This window comes from Quercus suber, unplaced genomic scaffold (genome assembly GCF_002906115.3).
Source record: "Quercus suber isolate HL8 unplaced genomic scaffold, Cork oak 2.0 scaffold_514, whole genome shotgun sequence".
Classification (NCBI taxonomy): Eukaryota; Viridiplantae; Streptophyta; class Magnoliopsida; order Fagales; family Fagaceae; genus Quercus; species Quercus suber.
In genome coordinates this window covers 318,601-340,004 of record NW_027069963.1, presented here as the reverse complement: position 1 = coordinate 340,004, position 21,404 = coordinate 318,601, and the positions used below count along the sequence as shown (strand labels likewise).

Sequence of the window (21,404 nt, the reverse complement as noted above, 5' to 3'; positions counted from 1 at the left end):
TTTATGCTTTTGTGTTTAATGTGCACTCTTTATTTTTAGTTGCAGAGGGAGGTGTTTTTGGAGACAAGCAAGTTGAATAAAGCAATAAACTTGCTTGCCAACGATAGTAATGGTTCGTTTGGATACAACTGAAAACTAAAAACGCTATAACAAAATAATTATTAAATATGTGAATAATATCGTGATACTCATTTTTAATGAAAAATTTACTAAAAAGTGAGGTTTGTGAGTCCCATAAACAGTGCACGAGACCCCTTAATGTGTTGAAAATTGACTGAAAAGTCAAATATTATGACTACTGATCATAAACAGTGTATGAACAGTAGCAATAACAGTTATATTTAAGACTTGAAACGTGTGCCAAAAAAAAACTGTACAAAAAAGAAAAAAATTATGAAGAAAGATGTAAAATAATAGGAAAAAATAAATAAGATAATGAAAAAAAAAATTGCTGCCTTTTTTTGGATTACATGAGAATGCTGTCAGCAGAAATGTAGATTTAGGAAGTGACAAATTCTTTATACTGTAGGCATTGTTTGGTCTCATTTTTAAATAAAACAAGGTTCAAAGTCCCTTCTCCGTTGGTTGTGAGTTGTAACTATTGAATTCTTTTATAAAAAAAAATGCAGATTTAGGAATGTCAAATGTGAATTAAAAAAAATGGAATTATTAAGCCAATATCATCATGAAATTTCTTGCAAATATGAATTTAAGTGGGTCATAAGCAATGCATGTCAGAAGAGAAAGTAGTAGAATTCGATTTTTATGCTAATTTTTTAAGACATGTTTTAGAATTTTGAACCGAATAAAACATGTACACACTCCATTTTACATGTTACTAACTATGTTTTTGACTAATCAGGGAATTTACAAGGATGGAATTAAAAAAAGAAAAAGGAAAGAATTTATAAGCTTTTATGTTGTTTTGCTTGATACAGGTGTTCAAAAATACTGTGAATCTTTATGTGGTTGTAAATAAAATTAGATTACTGATGCATGATAGAATAATCAGGAATTCCAAGCTTCACAAGTATTAGCTAGCAGAAGTGGTAAGCAAACTTCTTAACTATTTATTTTATTTTATTTTCTGTTTGAAAAATTAGTGGTGGCTAAATTAGCAATATTTTTGTCACTTATTGAATGTCATATTATAGTGTATAAAAATAAAATATATATCAGAAAGCAACCGTTGTCTATTTCAACATATTGTATGTCATGAATCATGGTGTGGTGAGCTAAGCAACTCCTGATTGTAGTGCGTTAACATTTTGTTTTAGTTTAAACTGTCTTGTTAGATGTATAATCAATTGCTAATATTTATCTTTAGATCTTCTAAATTCTGGTCTTATAGATAGCTTCTTGGTAAGTCTTAAAGTCAGTCTCTGTGGTAACTGTTAAGAACATCTCTCACTCTCTCTCTTGCCCCACATATTTCACATCCACTGATCCACATCATGGTTAAAAGACGCAAATATTACTTTATGATCCTCCTTTAGCCAACAAAATCCACTCCTTAGTCATCTTCCATGACAAAGATCAGTCAACTTGAACATCATGGCTAGTAACTTGAACATTTTAATAGTTTGCTTAGTCTTTGTTTAGTAAAAATTCATCAAGAAGCTGATTATTTGTAGCATTGACTTGCCTAAACTAAATGTATTTATATCAAACTTAGGCTAAAAGCATTGATCAGGATAACTGCAATTTCACAGGGTTAGACACATGTACAAAAGGTTTCAGAGTTAGGGAAAGTAGGTTTATCTAGGAGATAATCAAAATCATTATGTTATGCTTTTAATGGTCATCTTTGAGAGAAGTAGATTTTTGAAAACAAAGAAAAATATTAGATTAGAATAGCGTGGCATAGTAACAATGACTGGTACCTAACTCACCCTCCACTTGTCATTAGTTAAATGGGTCAAACAATTAAATCTACTTTATTTATTTTTTTAAAGCAACATATAAGGTTAAGATTTTTAGATTGATCTTCTATAATGCCAGATTGACAAGTTCATATCGTACAGAATTAATACTAAATTATTGAGAAAGAAACATATGAGGTAAGTTAATCTTTTGGCACTTCTAGAAATCCATTTTGATGTATCAACCTTTTTTTTCCTCCAATGTAATATTGTACTTTAAAGTTTGTTGTTCAAAGGGGAGCATTTAAATGTTCGTTCATGGGCCTATAAAACTTTAATCTTAAATGAAAGGTTTCCTTTTTCTCTCTCTTTTTTTAGGCTGAGCGTGATGATAAAATAACCTTTTCTTTTTTCTTTTTTTTAATGATAAAGAGTAGCTGAGTTATCTGATTTATTTGCTCTGTTTTCCTTTTTCTTTTGATGTGCCAAGTGCCAACTACATCCTTAGACAAGTCACTTCATTTGTATAAGATGTATTTGTTTTTTGGGATAATTTTAAAAAGGAGGATGTTTCCAACTACCCTATTTGTAATTCACAAGATTGTATATTCTGTTTCAGGTTTATACACCATTTCTTTCACAGTTGGATCTCACAAATGTGTGGGATCCACGGTCATCCACCAGCTGTGAAAGAAATGGTATATACACTCAGAATTCAGGCCATTAAATTGTCAAGCCCATTAAATTCTTAACTCTAGGTTAAGGTTTAGATGGGAATAAATGGGATGGGAGGGAAGAAAAGGATGGTCTATCTCTCTCTTCATTCTATACGTGTGTTGTATAACATATCCTTAATTCTTTATTTTTCTTCTCTCATCTATGCACTTGTCGTGGTTAAGCTGTGGCTAACAGAATATAATTTCTTTTGTGTCTAGACCTCCATAATTTATGCTCTCTTTAAGAAAGTTATTCTACCTTATAGGATGGTCCTCTCCTCCATTGTCGGTCCAAGCATCCATGTGTGTATGATCATAGCAATGTTATTATATACTTAGGACTGTGAGTGAGTTGAACCAATTAATTGCTTAGCTTACCAGAGAAAGTCTACAGACAAAAAAAAAATATGACTCTTGTTTACAGAGCAGATTATTAGTGATAATTAAAAAATAATGTTAGTGGTATATCTAAATAAGAATTAGTAAAAACTTATCAACTTTATAACTAATATAAAAAAGAGTGAAATTTTTTTTATTACTTATTCAAGAAAACCTCTTCTTCATTTTTCTCTCATAAATTTCGAAAAATCTCATTGAAATCGGCTTATACTTGAAATATCTGAAATTGACTTGGCTCGAGCCCAACAAAATGTTTAACCAAATATTCTATGTAGCCACTTTTAGTGACCTTCTACCAATGAGATTGCTATCCCACTTTGCACGATCCTCCAGACAAATTAATCATGAGCCAAACCTATCTGCCTCTGATTATTTTATACTCTAAAGTCTTAACTTTAAGAGAATATCACCGTTTGCTTTTCTTGAGTGAAAAGATACATAGTTATATACATGCACATATAGAAGAATCATTCTTTACCATAGGTCTCTTTTGGGCCTATGTTAAGCACTATCTAAAAAAGAACTGTCAAGAATCAAGATTCTTAAAATTTCTTTAACCAAAATTATCATATGATATTTTAATCTGCTTTTGTTAATGAATGTCACATAGACCCGATAAGAAGAAATCCAACAAGTTCCATTGTATTGAGAATTAGTAAAAGTTAATATATAAATAAATACCCCTTTTATTTAAAGTTGCTTAACTGCCTTAAAAAATGTAATTGATTATAATAAAATAAATAAATTCAACATTAGCCAATGCGCTTTGATACTCATTAATAATTTTGTTAAAATATTTTAAATTAAATGCCCTTTAAAATTGTTTAATTTAAACTAGAGCTTTAAATAGCTTTAAACCTTGTATTTACGGTTTAGATTCTTTGATGCGTTGTTCTAGCTTTTAATAGAAATAACAAATTTATAAATGCTCATTTTAAAATGACACTAATTTAAGAGAGAGACTAAATAATGATAATGAAAAAAAAAATCATTATTGTTATTATTAAATAAATAAACATTAATTGGTCATTAGTTGAACTGGCTGAGTTTAAAAAGTATGTAAAAACGGAGTAATACTTATATTATGTCATATTTGGTCATTTCTCACATTTTAAAATCTTTTTTTATTACCATATTTTATCATTGTTGTTTGCCAAATTATGTTAAAACTTTTTATTGTAAAAATTCTACGGCTAATAAAGCTTTGATTCCTACTTCAAAATTACCACACATTTAGAAATTTTGCTAAAGAGCTTTAGGGGCCCTCTTAAAGTTGAGAAAATAGGTCTTGTTTAGATTGACTTCTATCTAAAAGCTTATTTATTCAAAGTTGGTACAAGTATAATTGTACATAGAAAAGGTGCAGCTATAGAAGAGAAAATGAGACTATTCTAGCTTTTAATAGAAATTTGAATTGAAATAAATATTTCTGGAAAGAGAGAGAGGTAACAATAATAATAATAATAATAATAATGACGATGATGATAATGATAATGAAATAAAAACCACTAATCGAACTAAATGGAATCATGAATGAAAGTATAATTCACTTTTATTATGTCTCTTTTGTCATTTGTCACTCTTAAGAGCATTTTTTTTTTTTTTTTTTTACCAAATAGAAGTAAGGATTTCAAAACACTTTGTTGTGTCCCAAGGCCAAATGGCAAATAATTCTGAAGTCGTTGAAGAAGTTTGAATTTGAATAGAATTCTAATAAAATTATGCAGTAGATTAGGTTGAGGATTAGGATTTAATTTCAATTTGTATTTAAATTTAAGTAGGAGTTTGGATCCTATGTTTTAGGACTTGGTTGTGATAAAGCTTATCTCCTTACTAGTATTTATATACAGAGGAATTATGAATGAAGCAAGCAAAAAATTAACTAAAAATGTCTATTTCTTCTCTCAAGTTCAGGAGATTGATCATTTCGAATTGATTACATTATCTTTCAATTATCTCAGTTCACAACAGACTTCATCAATATAGTTTTCCAAGCACTCTAAAAAGCAAAGCTCTTTTTAACAGGGGTATTCATTTTGCTAATTGGCATTGACAAAATCAGCTGAAACCACACCGATCAAGCTGATTGGCTTTGGTGGTTTTTTCTAGTTCCCTTAAATCGACGTGAATATATAGTTCGATTTTCAACCATGGGTTTTCAAAACTAATCGATCATTGATTGCTTGACATGTATGTGTATATAAGGCAATCGTATTTTGTATCAAATGATATCATGTCATCCATATCAAAACTCAATAAATGAGAGATGTGTGTATAAAAATAATTACCTACTAATACATGTCTTTCATTTGTTAGTGGAATGGTTATTTTTTACTAACATATCTCACACTTATTGAATTTTGATACCGCTAATATAGTATGATTTGATATAAAATACCTTCTCCTCCCATTGTTGATTCATTCCCTTTCTCATCGATTCTTGGTTGATATTGTCACCTTTGATTGTCCCTCAAGCCAACACCATCACTCCTGTTATTATTTTCCATCACCGACTAAGTCGCACCACATCGCACTAAGCCCATAAAATTGCCCCCGTTGTGATTGGCCAATGACCCAAGAGGGTACTCTATAGTTTCAGGGTAGATAAACTCCAAGAGGTACTCTATAGTTAAAACTTTAACTCCTACAATAATAGCAAACCTATCCTTTATCTCATGAAAAATGCTTTGTTTACAATATTTTTATAACATTTTCACAACAAATTTTAAGTGGTAAATTGTTTTTAGTTGTTATGAGTGGGAAAAAAGTAATTTAAGTTAAGGATTCAAATTAGAACCAATAATAATTTATCACCTATAATTTGTTATAAAAATGTTGCGTATGTAACACTTCATTTATCTCGTTATATTTTGAGGGAAATTGTTTTTGTGTAGCTGTCCCTGTAAGGAAACAGTAGTCTTCTTTTGAAAATTAGTTGTTCTGTCAATTATTTTGTTTATATAGCTTATTTTAGGGCATTTATTGTAGTGATGATCTAAGAAATCCAACTTTAGGATAAAATAAATATTGAGAATGTGGACAAATTTTAGAAAATGGAAGATATTGAATGTGAACTTTACTGATCCAAGACCTCATTGCCCGCTATCTCATTGAGTCCCATCATCCAACTAATCCTTGTAGAAAAATAAAGAACACAATGGCATAAATTCGTCAACACCATACACCGAGGTAAGGTGTGAAAGTCTATGTCTACGTGAGTAGGCAAATAGTGCACCCCCTGTCTCCCTCTGGTTAAAGAAAGCTTCCATAATGATTTCTTAATTATATATGATAAAGAAATTATAGGTGTTATTGATCTAGAAAGACAAAGTGAAACAACATGTTGCTATTAAAGTAGCAGCTGCCCGAATTTTGAGCAACTGATTAGTAAACAGTGTAAAAGCTCATCGTAGTTTATTAGGTTTTTCCCTTAATTAAGTGTCCATTAGTTAATAAGTTATTATACATTAAAAAAAGAGGCACTTTGACAAAGAAAATTAACTAGCTCCATCATGGGCCATTAGCTTTAAACTTACATGTATAGTAGACCAATACAATCCATGCCATCCAAGGAAGGAAAGAGTCTGAAAATAAAATAGAGGAACAAAAAGATACGGGAAAAGTAGAAGAAAAAAGAATAAGTACAACACAATCTTTTTGCACTATGTACATAACCCCGGCTAGAAGAAAAAAAGGATTTGTCCACTAAAGACCAACCACGGAGATGGCCCAGTAGTAGAAAGAACTTGTAACTTATCAAGAATCCGAAGTTACTTCTTCTTCAAGTAGTAGCGAGTCACACTATTGCCCGGATAATTCCATGTCATTCATAAGTAGGGTTTAAGTGAGTTGGGGACAATAACTTCACTGCGGGCTCTATTTCCTCGTTTACCAAAAAATAAAAGGATTTGTCCACTAAAGAACAGGAACTAAAACCTGCCAAACTTTAATGTCACAGTCCAAACCACCGCTGTAAACAAGGTAAGCTGCTGTATCAGATGTGTTGCAATTGTCAATTGCTGCAGTCAAGCACTTGACTGGACCTGTATGCCCTTCCAACACTGCCACACAACCGTAGTTTCTATCAACACCTCTCCAAATCCTAACACTTCTATCAGCTGAACCACTACAAACCAAATCAGACACAACAGCCAAGCACAAAATGGAGCTAGTGTGACCTCTAAGCGCACCCATAACATCCATGTTGCCACCACCACCATCACTGCTACTCTTCTCCCATACCACTATGGATCTGTCACATGCACCAGAGTACAACAAAGACCCATCGCTGCTTAGAGCCAATGCATTGACCCCAGATTTGTGTTTGATAAGTGTGGCAACTAAACGATGTTTCTCACCAGGGTTTTTCTTCCACACCTTGATTTTCTTGTCAGCTGAGCCAGTATAAACATGTCCATCATCGGCTATTGCCAGTGCGTTTATTGCGTCATCATGTGCGTTTGTCACGGATTCTAAGCACTTAAAGTCCGATGTTCGCCAAATCTTGAGTGTCCTATCCCATGAAACGGAGTAGAGAAGTGACTCATCCTGAGACAAAGCAAGTGAAGACACAGCATCAACATGGTGTACCCAAGTGCAACTCTTGTGCCTTCGAATCTGAACCTGGTTCTTAGGCATCAGGAGCTTAAAAGCACGGTCACCAAGTGTTGGGAGTGTAGCCAAGTGCGTGTACTTTTGGTGATCATCAAGTTGTTCATGGTTATTGATTTTCCATACCCGGATTTTATGGTCTTGATGAGCACTATAGAGTTTGTCAGCTTGTACCACTAGGGACTTCACGGCACCTTTCCCAGCAACTACAAAGTTGTTTGTTGAACTTTCTTGGTCTAATTGATCAGAGTCAAAAGGGTTGCGTTTCCATGACCTGATTTCTCTGTCAGAAGAGCCTGCATAGAAGAATTTCCCAGCTAGGGTGAGAGAGGATATGTAAGAGGTTTGGCCTTTGAGAGTGGTGAGGCAGTAGTGGTTTATGTTGGAAAAACAGTGTTGTTGGGATTGTGAGGTGAGTGAAGGAACTGATTGGAGGCTTGGCTGAGAAAGAAGGGACTTTAACTCTAGTTGATAGTGGTTGGACTCAGATTGAGACTCATTGTTTGAGTGGTTAGACTCAGATTGTTGGCATGCCATGATTCCCATGTCATAGAGAAAGGAAATGAAGGAATTGTTAAATATATAGTAGAGAGACAGAATTGGAGGAACTTTTTTCTTTTTTGTTCTTTATTTTGGAGGAGTGGTGAGCAAAAGGTATACAGTTGAATTATAGGATAGTGTTTGGCATAAAGTGAGGTGCGAGAATGGTGAATGGCCCAGTTTTAACTTTCAACTTTCAATTTTCAACTATTCTAATAGTAATATAGGTAGGTGTAGATGTACACAAAACCTGATTATTCTAGGGAATGGGGGAGGCGTGGATAAGTGGGAGAATAGGTAAGGAAAATGGAAAACAAAAAAAAGGGTGAAAATATTTACTGGTTCTAAAATTTTGGGTTAAGCTCTATTTTAGTTTCTGAAATTTGAAAATTCCTTTTTTTTAATCTTCAAAAATTTGTAAATATATCAAGATAGTTCATCCATAAGCAAAAATTATAATAATATTTCTACGGAATGACTAACTTAATTACTAGGTTTAAAATTTCAAAATTTTGGCACTAAAATAATATCTGATGCAAATTCAAATTCTAGGGGTCACACTATATCCCCGACACACATATAATAACAATAATAACAAAAGGAGGGCACAGTAAACATTTTGTCTATATTTCCACAGTAAAGTATCAGCCAAATTTCCGAGCATAGCAAGCTGGTCCACAACTATATTATAAAAGTAAAATATCTGACAGCTGGATGTGAAATTAACAATACAAAAGAGAGTATGTGCAAATAATGTATATTAACTATTCATATAAAATTTATATAAATACATATTCAGTAAAAATATATATATAAATAATGCTATCCACTAAAGAAATCTTTATTTTATGAAAGGTTTAAATAAATATTCAAGCTTGTTCTTAGTTATTTCAATAGCACATATCATTATTAATTCTTAGCAATAGCATTCTTTTTGAAGTTTTGTATATGTGGCTCGAATCTCACATCTCACTTTCTTACTATTGACCTCTATATATATATATATATACATATGTATTACATCCTTAATTTTATTGATTGAAAAATTATAACAATTACGCAAGTAGTCTTGTCACCCAGTAATCCAGTGCCTAACAAGAACAAAAAGTTCTGAGTAGTCACCCAAAATAAAACTTGTATTGTTGTGCTAAACAAACACTGAAATTGATTAAAAAAATTCAGAGCTATATATGATTGATTCCGACGGCTTTGATTTTCGGATAAGAAGGTACAAGAAAAGGACAGTCTAGGATATCAAAAGCAAGCATTTATAGAATTGGCACCTGGCATGGGATATTTTGTATGTAATCAATATATATACTACGATCAAACGTAAAAAAAATTTAAAAATTTAAAAATTTTAAAAAAAAATTTAAAAACTTTCCTGTTTCAACTACTATTGGACGACAAACGTCACAAACATGCAGCTTATCTTTGAGTATCTCTTGCACTCATATATTTTACTCATGATCCACATAAAATACCCTTTTTGGGAAGATTTGATTTGGGTGAGCCTTACTAATCAAACCAAGAACAAAATTAAGGATTTTGATTAGACTTAAATGGGTCTTTTAGCGTGTCTGTCTCAAGACTTACACCATAACTGGCCTTTGCTGCATTATAAAATTCATTTGCTTTCATTATTATACAAACTAATACAATAATGATAAAACATCCCTTTACACTTGTTGATTCGTATTTACTATTTTATATCAGTATTCACAATTAATATGTAAATGTCTACATTTTAAACTGTGAAAGTAGACATAAAAAAAAATTAACTATTCTATGTGAAATGTTATCGTTTGTGGCAGGGAAGGTTGTGGTGGGCCTTTTTGTAATGTTGGGTTGGGCTGTCTTCTGCTGTACTTGGCCCAAGTGTTCTAGATAAGAGAGTTGGAACAGATCCAATTGTAACCCACCTTGGTCTAGCTTGTGCACAAACTACACTCTATTTGCCAAAACTTTGGTCACATGCCCATGACAGGTAGAGCTGCTATGAGAAAGTTATGGCAAGCAGATATAATAAAGATAGCAAAAGAAATGCGTTCACTACTTTGACAAAATAAATAAAGGGAAGCAACAAGAAGTGCTCTGTACATAAAATAGCATAAATAAGTGAGGAAGAAATAGTAATGAGTTTGTTGAATCAAAGAGGGAAATATCAGTCTACCATGCCAAATTATATTACAAGGCCGAAACAAAGAAAGGAGTCATTTCCTCAACGTGAATAATCTCCCCCATAAAGAAATTAATTGGTTTAAGGGAAATGGCCTAAATGATTTGTGCCCAGAAGAATCCTTTACCTTTTTAAGAAAGAACAAGGCTTTAGAGGGAGAGAGGGGATTAACCAATTGGTGCATGTCTGTCATTCTATACTCTCTGTTTTTTTTTTCGTTTTTTCTAATTCTTCTTTTCTTTTTTCCTTTTTCTTTCTCAGCGCTTGCTTATATGTTGTGATTCTCTCCTAAAGGTTACTATTACCGAGATCGTCATCCCCCTTGCTGTGCACAGCAAGAGTCTTTTATATAATGTCTGTCGTGACTGGTTTTTACTATTTTAGTCTTTAACTACCTTTGTCTGGTCTTTGTGTCCTTGTCGACCACCACTAGTTTGTCAATTGCCCAGCCACCACCACTTACCTGTGCTGGCTGTGCCACTCCCCATCACCAGACAAAGAAGACTATTTTGTTTGTTTGTTTATCGTGGCATTCTTACCTGCTACAGTGTGGGTGCTCTCTCTCTCCTTATCCCTCATGGCATACACCTAGTAGTTCCAACTCATCCTTACTTCTTTTAGGCGATATGTCATCCCAGCAGGACATTTCCCCCAAAAGAGCCTGAGCAGGAACCCCAGAATAGGTTTTCCCCTCTCCCTACCGCCAAACCATGCCCTCTTACTTCTGACACATGACCTACCACTTCTTATATTGGCTAGGTACAGGCTGGTGACGTCTGAACCTTGCGCGTACTCCACTTCTGTGTGTGTCCAAATCCTGCCCGCTGCTCACGCGTTTGCTATGGTCTGAAGGCTCGTCTGCACATTCTGCGGCCCATCCTTGACTTCTTGTGGCATAATCTATTATTCTGATTTCCCATTCTTTATGGCCTACTCCCTTTAAGGACTAGGCTTTGCTTGATTGTGGGTTTTTCTTCCTTCAGCCTACTCTTTTGCTCCTTTCTGCAATCTTGCTACCATTTCCTGTCGTACTACTCTACCATTTTTGTTGTGGTGTTATTTAACCTAAGCCTGCTGGGCCTTTTTAAGCCTGTTGCTTATTCTTCTCTCAATGACTTAGTATGATCATTGGACTTTTTATTACATTGCTTGCAGGCTCCTGTATCTCATTTATTTTCTCTTAGGCATCCTTGGCTCATTTGCTTTCCTTGGGCATTCTCGACCCTTTTTTTCTAATTATGCGTTCTTATGGGCTTTACTAACTCCTTTGAGCTTCCTTGGCCTAATTACCTTATCCTTCATCCTTGGGGCTCATGGACTTTTCATCATCTCCTTACTTTCTTTGCTTGCATTACTTCGGGCATGTTGTGGCCCATTCTCACTTTTCTACATCATATACTGCCCATGGGTTTGCTACTTCTCTCTCTCCAGGCTCCTTTAGGCCCGTTTGCTTCCTCAAGACCCATTTGTTTATTTTATGAGCCTATGATCCATTATTGCTGCCAATTGGGCTTAATAGTTTTTCTATCCACTTACTAACTCTTTTTTGCCTATGTTTCTGGGCTTCTTCCTTTTACTGGGCTCCCAAAATGAGCATCAACAAAGGTTTAAGGAGAAAAATCAAAATATCATTATTTTGATTAAACCTAAATACCTAGTAACTTTTATCTTCTCACCTCCCTTAACTGCCCTTGTAAGCTTAATGGTTTGGGATTTTGACCTCATTGACTCAGTGCAAAAAATACTCAAAAATTGACCAAGCCGACTGATGTGCATGTGAGATTCATAGACTCAATTGAATTAAGTGATAATGTTGGGCTGGCTCTAGACCTAAACACCCCCCCCCCCCCCAAAAAAAGAAAAAAAATGAAAAGGATATTGATCCCCATTACATAACAAAAGGCCCCAAATTTGTGCAAAAAAAGTCTTGAAAATTGTAGAATGCTAATTGATTTTTTTTTAAGAAAAAATATGAATGGGTTTTCATTCTTTCTCTTATCTTTAAGAAGTTCCTTAAAATAATAAACCAATAGAAATCCAACCCAATTGAAACCCTAAATTGTTTCATGAAAACAAAATTATGAGTGTGTCAAATCAGATTGATCATTTCTCAAGAATATTAATTGGATTAGTTATTATATATTGTAAAAGAAATGTTAATAAAACCTAAACATAAAAATTTAATTAATAATTTTGTATCTCAAAAAATAATATATATATATATATATAAAGTTAAACAAAAAAAAAAATTAATTGATTTTTGATTATTAAAAAGCACTCACTTAAATCTATTGTCTTAGGTTTCAAAATGTATTGAGTCGGCCGTTTCTACTTACACATAGTCAAATGTATAGGTCTCTCTCCCTTTCCATTTTATTTTTTTTGGATAAGTTGCTTCATTTCCTTATTTGGTTTTTCTTGAAGGTACTATAATCAGGTGGCCAAAGTAGGACCCTGATTGGAACCTTTGCACCCAATTAACAATGATAATTGCTAGATTTATAGATTTAATTAGGTGATTCTGGTCTATGTGCGTTAGGCTTTTGCTTACACATAGTTGGAGAGGTCTCTCCCCCTTCCTATTCAAGATCTCTTTCAATTTACTAAAATGACTTTTTAGGCAAATTTGGTTTTTCTTGAAGGTCCAACAATTATATATCAGGTGGCAAAAGTAGGACCCTGATTAATTGGAACCTTTGGATCCAATGAACAATGATAATTGCTTTGGAATCTCTCAATTGGTGTCCAACATGTTCATTTGTCCTTTCTGGCTACCACAATATGAAGTAGGTCTAGCTCCTATAGATACTTCTTCGAGTGTGACTTGCATTCTGACCTCAACAATGGCTTTTAGATGGAACTAGGTCTAGAGGTAGAGTTGTCATAAGAAGAATCTGTGAAAACTATTGTCCCTTGATGCAATATGGATGATGATTTTCCTAGAATGCATTCTTTTCAATAAACATGGTAGACCAAAAATGACAGATTTGAAAGCTAAAGTTGGTATTGGGGACATGTAGGCTTTACCTATGACTATGATCGAATACCTTATTTTGTTTGTTTCCAAAGGTCGGCTAAATCTTATGCTGTATCCAATTTCTCCCATGTATTTGAAGATGTTAAGGAAAAGGGTTTCACAATTTCTCTCTTTTAAATTTGAAAAAGAAACATTTGTGTTAAGTTCAAGAAAAAGACTGTTAAACATTACTTCCTAGCATTGGAATTTCGTAACATGCATGCTACTATTTCATGCTGGCATTAGTTTTCATAAGTTTATTTTCCTTCCAATTAATTGTGGAGTCCACACCCTGCTTTTCATGAAGCTTAAAGTGATTTCAATCCTTATGCCATCTCGGGTTTACATTTTCATACTAAACACATTACGATTTGCAAGTCAAAAATTATTGGCTTGTTGATTTTGAGACGTATTGAGACTTTTATAAGATTCCAAGATTCCAAATCAGGCTACCAACCGTGCATGAGTAGACATTTTTCTTTTAAAAAAAAAAATTTAGAGAGACTTAGTCATATGTGAGAGAAGTAATAAAAAAATGGGTTTAGAAAAAAAAAATTTGTTTACATACTATCTGAAATCTCTATACTAGGTGAAATTTAGTAAAATTGACCAAAACGGGTGAAATGAAGCGGAATTTACCAGAATTTAAAATGAGATGAAATAAAGAGGTGATTTCTCCCTATTAACATGACGATAAATAAACCTTTAGAGTTGTAACATTTAATCTGTATCATGAAATAGAACCAATTTAAATGAGGAGGATCCATACTACTTTTCCCATCTCCCTTATCAATAGGGAAGTTTTTATTTATTCAACAAAGTGGTCAATGTACAACAAAAGGCCACCTGGAACATGGCGTCCCATAAAATGTTATTTTTCCTTTATATATATTGTGGTGGATTCAAGATTTCAAGTGTGTGAATTTAGTGAAAATTTTGGTAAAATATTAATTGTCTCTAGCATAATTATGTATTAATTGATCTGATTAAGCATCAACCTACCCCCCCCCCTCTCTCTCTCTCTCTCTCTCTCTATATATATATATATATATTTGACAAGAGTTTAACATCAATAACCTCCGGGATCAGTTCACCGTCTTTGTCACTTTAGCTCTCAATGTCCCCCCCCCCTCTCTCTCTCTCTCTCTCTCTCTATATATATATATATATATTTGACAAGAGTTTAACATCAATAACCTCCGGGATCAGTTCACCGTCTTTGTCACTTTAGCTCTCAATGCCCACATATATAATATCTCTTCACCGACTTCATCTCTTGATTGCTCCTTTTATTTATTTATTGCAGGCCTTTTTTCTTTACGACCCAACCAACAAAAGTATCTAAAATGAAAGCCAACATAATTGTCACAGGCTCAAAGCCAATTAATTAGTACAAACTTTGCACAGATATCTTTATATTCACTCTTTCTTCGTTTCTTTTTACTCTTTTTTTTTTTTGGTTGGTAATCAAGTGGTACCCTCAAGGGAACATTATGATTCCATAAGAGGAAGGTCTTAAATTAGACGAGTACGTACGAGTGTACGACATCCTATACTAGTATATATAACATATCATATGAGTCTGTATGTTAGTAGATTTTTTTTTTTTTTTCCAAGTACAGTTATATTTTAACTATCTTTCAATAAACATCTAACACACATTATATATGTTTACTTAAAATAAAAAACCCTCAAGCCTCAAATCAAAAGGAGAGAAATATGAAGTCTTCCGTAAATCTTGTTACGCATAGCTTATCACACACTGTACACACTCTCTTAAAATCGTATTTTAGCCTGCGTGACACAGTATGTACGGGCTGTGTGCCATAAGCGGTGTACAACTATTTGTCTTCCTATATGTGTGTTGCCTCGTAGCATAGAGTACTCTTCTTTAGGAAGGACTTGTAATGTTACCAACTCATGAGAGTGGAAGAGAACCACAACTTATTAATTTCAGTTTGATCTTGGACTTGAATCTTCACTGCAAAGAAATTGGTCCATGGACACCTACAATTGTTTCAAATGTGCCCAAATTGTCTTGATGGTTAGAATAATCCAATTAAAAACTTGAGGCTATCATCTATAAACTTCTTACATTGTCTCATATACCTAGCTATCAAGGAATTCATGTTCATTCAAAAAGACTCTCTCTCTCTCTCTCTCTCTCTCTCGCTTTATGATGTATCAACTATCAATCAGCTATTCGTGGCTTGAAGGGACCATTTTTCTGTAGTGAAATCGAAATCCATTTCATTAATAAAAACAGTTGAAAGTGGACAATATCTCATAAAGCACTGTCCCTAGTTCACTATTGCATAAATTAATAATTAAAGAATGGGGTCTTGCAAGCACTAATAAATTCACAGCCAGAAATGTCTCGTCTGTGTAACTGGCATTACTCTATCCATACATTGTCTGTTGGTCCCATAAAATGGCAATATCAATCAACAAGCATTAATAATTTTATGGATGCTTACGTTTACTCTTAAATCTTTCACTGTTACTAGATGTGTCTTGGTGTTAAAAAAAACCATCTTAGACTCTTGTATTTTAGTGTCCATTATTGAATTGCAGAAACAAAGAGTTTCACATGCCATTGGACAAAGACAATGCCCCAGTTTGCTCAATTTGGTAATCAATTATAACTCCTTCACATGATGGTCAGTATGGCCAGATTACTAGACCTTTCTATTACTCTCATCACACTGAATTCCATCTATAAAAGGGGTAGCCTGGTAGGTATAAAGTATAAACACAGTAATATCATATCCATGTTAGTTGGCAAAAGAATATAACGGAGGCTGTCATATTCATATTCTTTTCAATTACTTTATCAGGCACTACTCTTAATTGCATGCACTATTAGTTTCCTTTATCAAATTTTTTTTATTTTTTTAATAAGTGATATAATGACATAAATCCCATATTACACATTCACACAAGCATTATTTCAGCTGATATAATTAATTCTTTAAGAAGTATAAACTTTTTAACTGCTTAGTGTGTTTTGGATAAGCTTAAAATTCACCTTATTTTAATTTAATGATGTCAGTTTATGTACCACTTTTTAAATGCTCGTTTTTAAGTAAAGTTATATTTTTTTTCTTATTTATCTTGTAAGTCAAACAAGCACGTAACCTGCTTTCACATATGAATAATTTACCAATGATTATTTAAAAAAAAGGCTAAATTACAATGATTTTAGTCCCTAAAATTTTGTGTAAGTTTGATTTTTATCCCTTAAATTTTAAAAGTTCGGATTTGGTGCCTAAAATTTCAATAAAGGGTACGATTTGGTCCTTTATTCTATTTTCTATTTTCTATTTACATGACTAATGATATGCTATAAGCCATCCCATTTCTAAGAGACTAAATCAAATCAACCCCATACATGCAAGAGCCAAAACCAAACTAACTCCATATTTCAATAACCAAAATTGAAATTAACCAAAATTTAAAGACAACCAAAATTTAAACTTGTTAAATTTAAATAACCAAAATCGAACTTATCCCAGATTGCAAAGACAAAAATATAATTTGCCTTATCACAATTAATTATTGGGAAAGTATAGGAAGACAACAAAATGTCACAACCCGATTATTACCTGCTCGGTTGAAACAGATGTGCATGAGTTTTTAATATTAGCCCCCCAATTGATTTCATGGCACCTGAGGGGAACAACATGTACACACTACACAGTACACCCACAAGGCCACAACTCAATATAAGAGATATGCCTTAATCTAGGCCCAAGGTTCCAAAGCCCATAGAAAATCCATCTGAACTCATTCCAAGCCCAGGCAGGGCTCAAGCTGACCCAACAAATTAACAATTTTTGGGCCGTCCATTATAAAAAAAAACCTCAATGAAAACAATCAAAAAAGATAAGAAATAAAAGACAGTAAATTGTGATTATTTTATGAATTTGTCCCCTTAGTTGACAACTAGTAAATAAGGAGATATTTTGAGATATTTAAGGGTATGTTCGGATGCCGTTTAGAATCTGTTTGGATACAGCTTATTTTGTTGAAAACTAGAAACTGAAAACACGGAAATAAAATAATTTTTAAAGGGTAAAATATCATTTTCTTCCCTAAACTATCACAAAAGTTCGTTTTTTGTCCCTAAACTTTCAAAAGTTCTATTTTCGTCCCTAAACTATTACAAAAGTTCGTTTTTCGTCCTTAAACTTTCAAAAGTTCTATTTTCGTCCCTAAACTTTTCCAAACGTATTGATTTTCGTCCCTCTCACATCAGCACTCTGTCAAGCCACGTCAGCACTCCGTCAGAACTTTTGAAAGTTTAGGGATGAAAATAGAACTTTTGAAAGTTTAAAGATGAAAAACGAACTTTTGTTATAGTTTAGGGACGAAAATAGAACTTTTAAAAGTTTAGGGATGAAAAACGAACTTTTGTGATAGTTTAGGGACGAAAATGATATTTTACCCATTTTTAAATGTGTGAATAATGCCGTGAAACCCATTTTTAATATTATTTTTCTGAATAACGTGGTTATGGGTCCCGTGAACAGTGCTTTATATCAATTGAAACAGTGAAACGCATGCATCCAAAAAAAAAAAAAAAAAACGCGTAGACGCAGACGCTAAATCCAAACATATACTTATTGTTGAAAATTAAAAAAACTATAGCAAAATAATTTTTAAATGTGTAAATAGTGCCGTGAGACTCATTTTTAATGAAAGTTTTTTTTAAAAAAGAGATTTGTGGATCCCGTGAACAGTGCACGGGACCCACACACAAAACACTGAACGCTTACTACTATCCAAATGTTCACTAAATTTAAAGTTCACAGTTTAAACAGCTTGAAAATAGAAAGCTCCTTAAATAATAGTAGTATAATTATAAATAAAAATAAAGCTTTTATTAATTTTAGTCTACTAAGTTCCAAATCTATTCAATTAAAGTCTTTGGGTCAACTTTAGTTAAAATATTTATAAATAAAAAAAATTCTAGAAAGTATTTTTAATCATTAATTGAATGCTTTAATATAAAAACTTAAAGAAAAAAATAGATAATTAACAGTAATCTATATATATAATAATAGGTGAAACAGAGAGAAAATCCAATTAGATTTCAATTGGATTCTCAATTTTGCGCCACTTGTCCTAACCAAAACTCAAAAAAAAAAAAAAATCTAATTAGATTATAAATTTGACTCCAATTTGTGTCATGTATCTTATCTAAATTTTCTAATTTTTGTGCCCAAATAAATGATGCATTAATATTTAACACGGAAGCCAAGAAAACCACAATGATAATGCTCATTAGCCTAAGCAAGAACATCTTACTTGCATACTTTTATGGAGATTATAAATTGGACTCCAATTTTATGTCATGTATCTTATCTAAATTTTTTAATTTTTGTGCTCAAATAAACGATGCATTAACATTTAACGCGGAAGTCAAGAAAACCACAATAATAATACTCATTGGCCTAAGTAAGAACATCTCATCTGCACACTTTTATGGGTAATCTCAATAGAGTCTGGAGCTCTTCTAATCCCACAACCAGAACCAAGGAGTCCAACGAGAAAGACTATAAAACTAAAACATCATCTCCTCCTAATTCCATATCGTCATCTCATGTCTCCTCCTCTCTCAACCTCTACCACTAGATCCACACATTACCCTCTCCTCCTTTTTACGGATTTCTCAGAGTAAGGTCAGGTTCAAACACAATGTTCAATCTCACTCTTCCTTACTTCACACTCTCATACATTAGCGCTTCATTGGCGCCTCCAAGAAGATTTCAAGCTTAATGATCCATTTTTATTTTTTAATGCCCCTTTATATATTTTAAATAATAAAATGCAATATTCTCTTTTTCTTCACTGTAGCATCACTTAAATAATAAAATGCAATATTCTTTTTTTTTTTAATCTAATACTATCCTATGTATGATAAACCAAAAAAAAAAAAAAAAAGACCAATAGCATTACTTAAATAATAAAATGCAATATATATTTTTCATTGTTTGATGTAATTCTATCATCCGTGTGGTAAACCCAAAAAAACAAAAACAAAAAAATTGGCCAATAGCATCATTACAATTAACCAGTCCCGTGCAGTAGCATGTGGTTACATACTAGTATATAATAAAAGTTAATAATGATGCATTAATCGAATAAATTCGAAATCTATACACAGAAAGAGTCCAATTAAATTCTACAATTGAAATCTAATTTTGCGACATATGTTAAAATTATTTAATTTTAAAGAAAATTTTATTCATTAATTTTGGAATCAAATATAGAACCACATCATAAATATTCATTTAAGTGAATTATTAAGTATAAAAATCAAAAAGTTTAAAATTAGTAAACATTAAAAATATTAAAAAAAATAGACAATTTATATTTTCTACCTAACAATATCCTTTCAAAACTTTTTAAACCGTTAAAAAATATATATAATAAGGAGAACTAATAATATTTAAATTATATATATAAAAATTATATAAATATATCTTGGCGTAAATGTACTTTTAGTCCCTATATTTTGACCCAATTTTTATTTTAGTCCCTACATTTTATTTTTACCACTTTTAGTCCATAAACCAATTAACACCCTTCATTTAGGTCCTTTCCGTCACTCAACCTACGGTAAAAGCTGACATAGCAAACGAAGGCACAGTAAATACTGACATGTCTATTAAAATAATATTAAAAATGCTACATCAGCATCTACTCAGCTTCCACATCAGCAGCTAACCTTAAAAAATAAATTTACCAATTTTAAAAATTATAAAAAACAAAAAACCATAATTAAAAACAAAAAAAACATAATTAAAAACAAAAAAAACATAATTAAAAACAAAAAAATTATGAAACTTAGATTTGTAGGGCCTAACCCAGAATGAACACAATGAACACAAATCCAGATTTAAATATAACAACACACAACCAAATTTTCTAGCATTTTCTTGTCATTTCTTGTCAACCAAACACAAAAACATAAACACAAAAACACATACAAACCGTGGCAACCAATGGACTCAAGGTAGCGAAGAACTCCATCCTTGAACTTAGATTGGTTTTAAGAAAATTAAGATACTCTTATACATTTTCTTAGCAACCAAACAAATTTTTCAGTTTCACAAAAAAAAAAAAAAAATTCCAGATCTGACAACCAACCAAATTTTTTGTCAATCCTAAGATCTAAACATTTTTCACAAACCCATCAAATCCCCTTAAATACAAACCCAACAAATTCTCTATCACAGACCCAAAAACTTCCTTTCACAAACCCATATCATCCCTTTTCAAACTTATCAAAAATCCAAAACAAATACAGTAAACTCAACCCAGATCTGGCCGATGCGAATGTCGAGGACGAAGCATTAAGATAGATTTCGTCGGAGATGAGAGAAGTGGATTTTGTCGAGGACGGCGCGCTTGTCTTGGATTCGCTTCCACGCGGTGAGGTATGCGGTGTCCTCGTTGCTGTCTTTCCAGACAGCGTCCCACGACTTCAGGACGGTGCGGATCTCCACCGGCGTGGCTAGGCAGTGCTCGAGGAGGCAGCGGATCATGAGGGAGTGGGATTCCGGGTTGAAGGTGTAGATTTGGGAGGAGATGTGGAGCTTGGGTCGCTGTCTGGTCGGGTTGGTTGTTCGGGTCGGGGTGGGTTTTGGGCGTGTCGGAGGAGGAGGAAGAGAGCGATTTCTGGGAGAGAAAAGGAAGACGAAAAATTTCGGGGTGGGATTCTGGGAGAAAATGATTTCCAAATTTTTTTGTTTTTAATTATGTTTTTTTTTATAACTTTTAAAATTGATAAATTTATTTTTAAGGTTAGCTGCTGATGTGGAAGCTGAGTAGATGCTGATGTATTATTTTTAATATTATTTTAATAGACAAGTCAGTATTTACTGTGCCTTTATTTGCCACGTCAGCTTTTACCGTTGGTTGAGTGACGGAATGGACCTAAATGAAGGGCGTTAATTGGTTTAAGAATTAAAAGTGATAAAAATAAAATGTAAAAATTAAAATAAAAATCGGGTCAAAATATAAGGATTAAAAGTACATTTACGCCGTAGTCACAGCCGGCCATCGTGCATATG

At 32.9% G+C, this 21,404-nt stretch overlaps 1 protein-coding gene across 1 annotated transcript; it reads right to left on the bottom strand.

Moving 5' to 3' along the window:
- Window positions 1–6,460: 6,460 nt before the first annotated feature.
- Window positions 6,461–8,271, bottom strand: LOC112020183 (protein JINGUBANG). The gene has a single exon (XM_024052738.2). It carries the CDS (start codon window positions 8,132–8,134, stop codon window positions 6,893–6,895), a length of 1,242 nt encoding a protein of 413 aa, XP_023908506.1. The 5' UTR covers window positions 8,135–8,271; the 3' UTR covers window positions 6,461–6,892.
- Between the last annotated feature and the right edge of the window lie 13,133 nt (window positions 8,272–21,404).

What these genes read in the sequence shown, in the direction of transcription:
- LOC112020183 (XM_024052738.2), bottom strand. Translation starts at nt 8,134, where the DNA reads ATGGGAATCATGGCATGCCAACAATCTGAGTCTAACCACTCAAACAAT.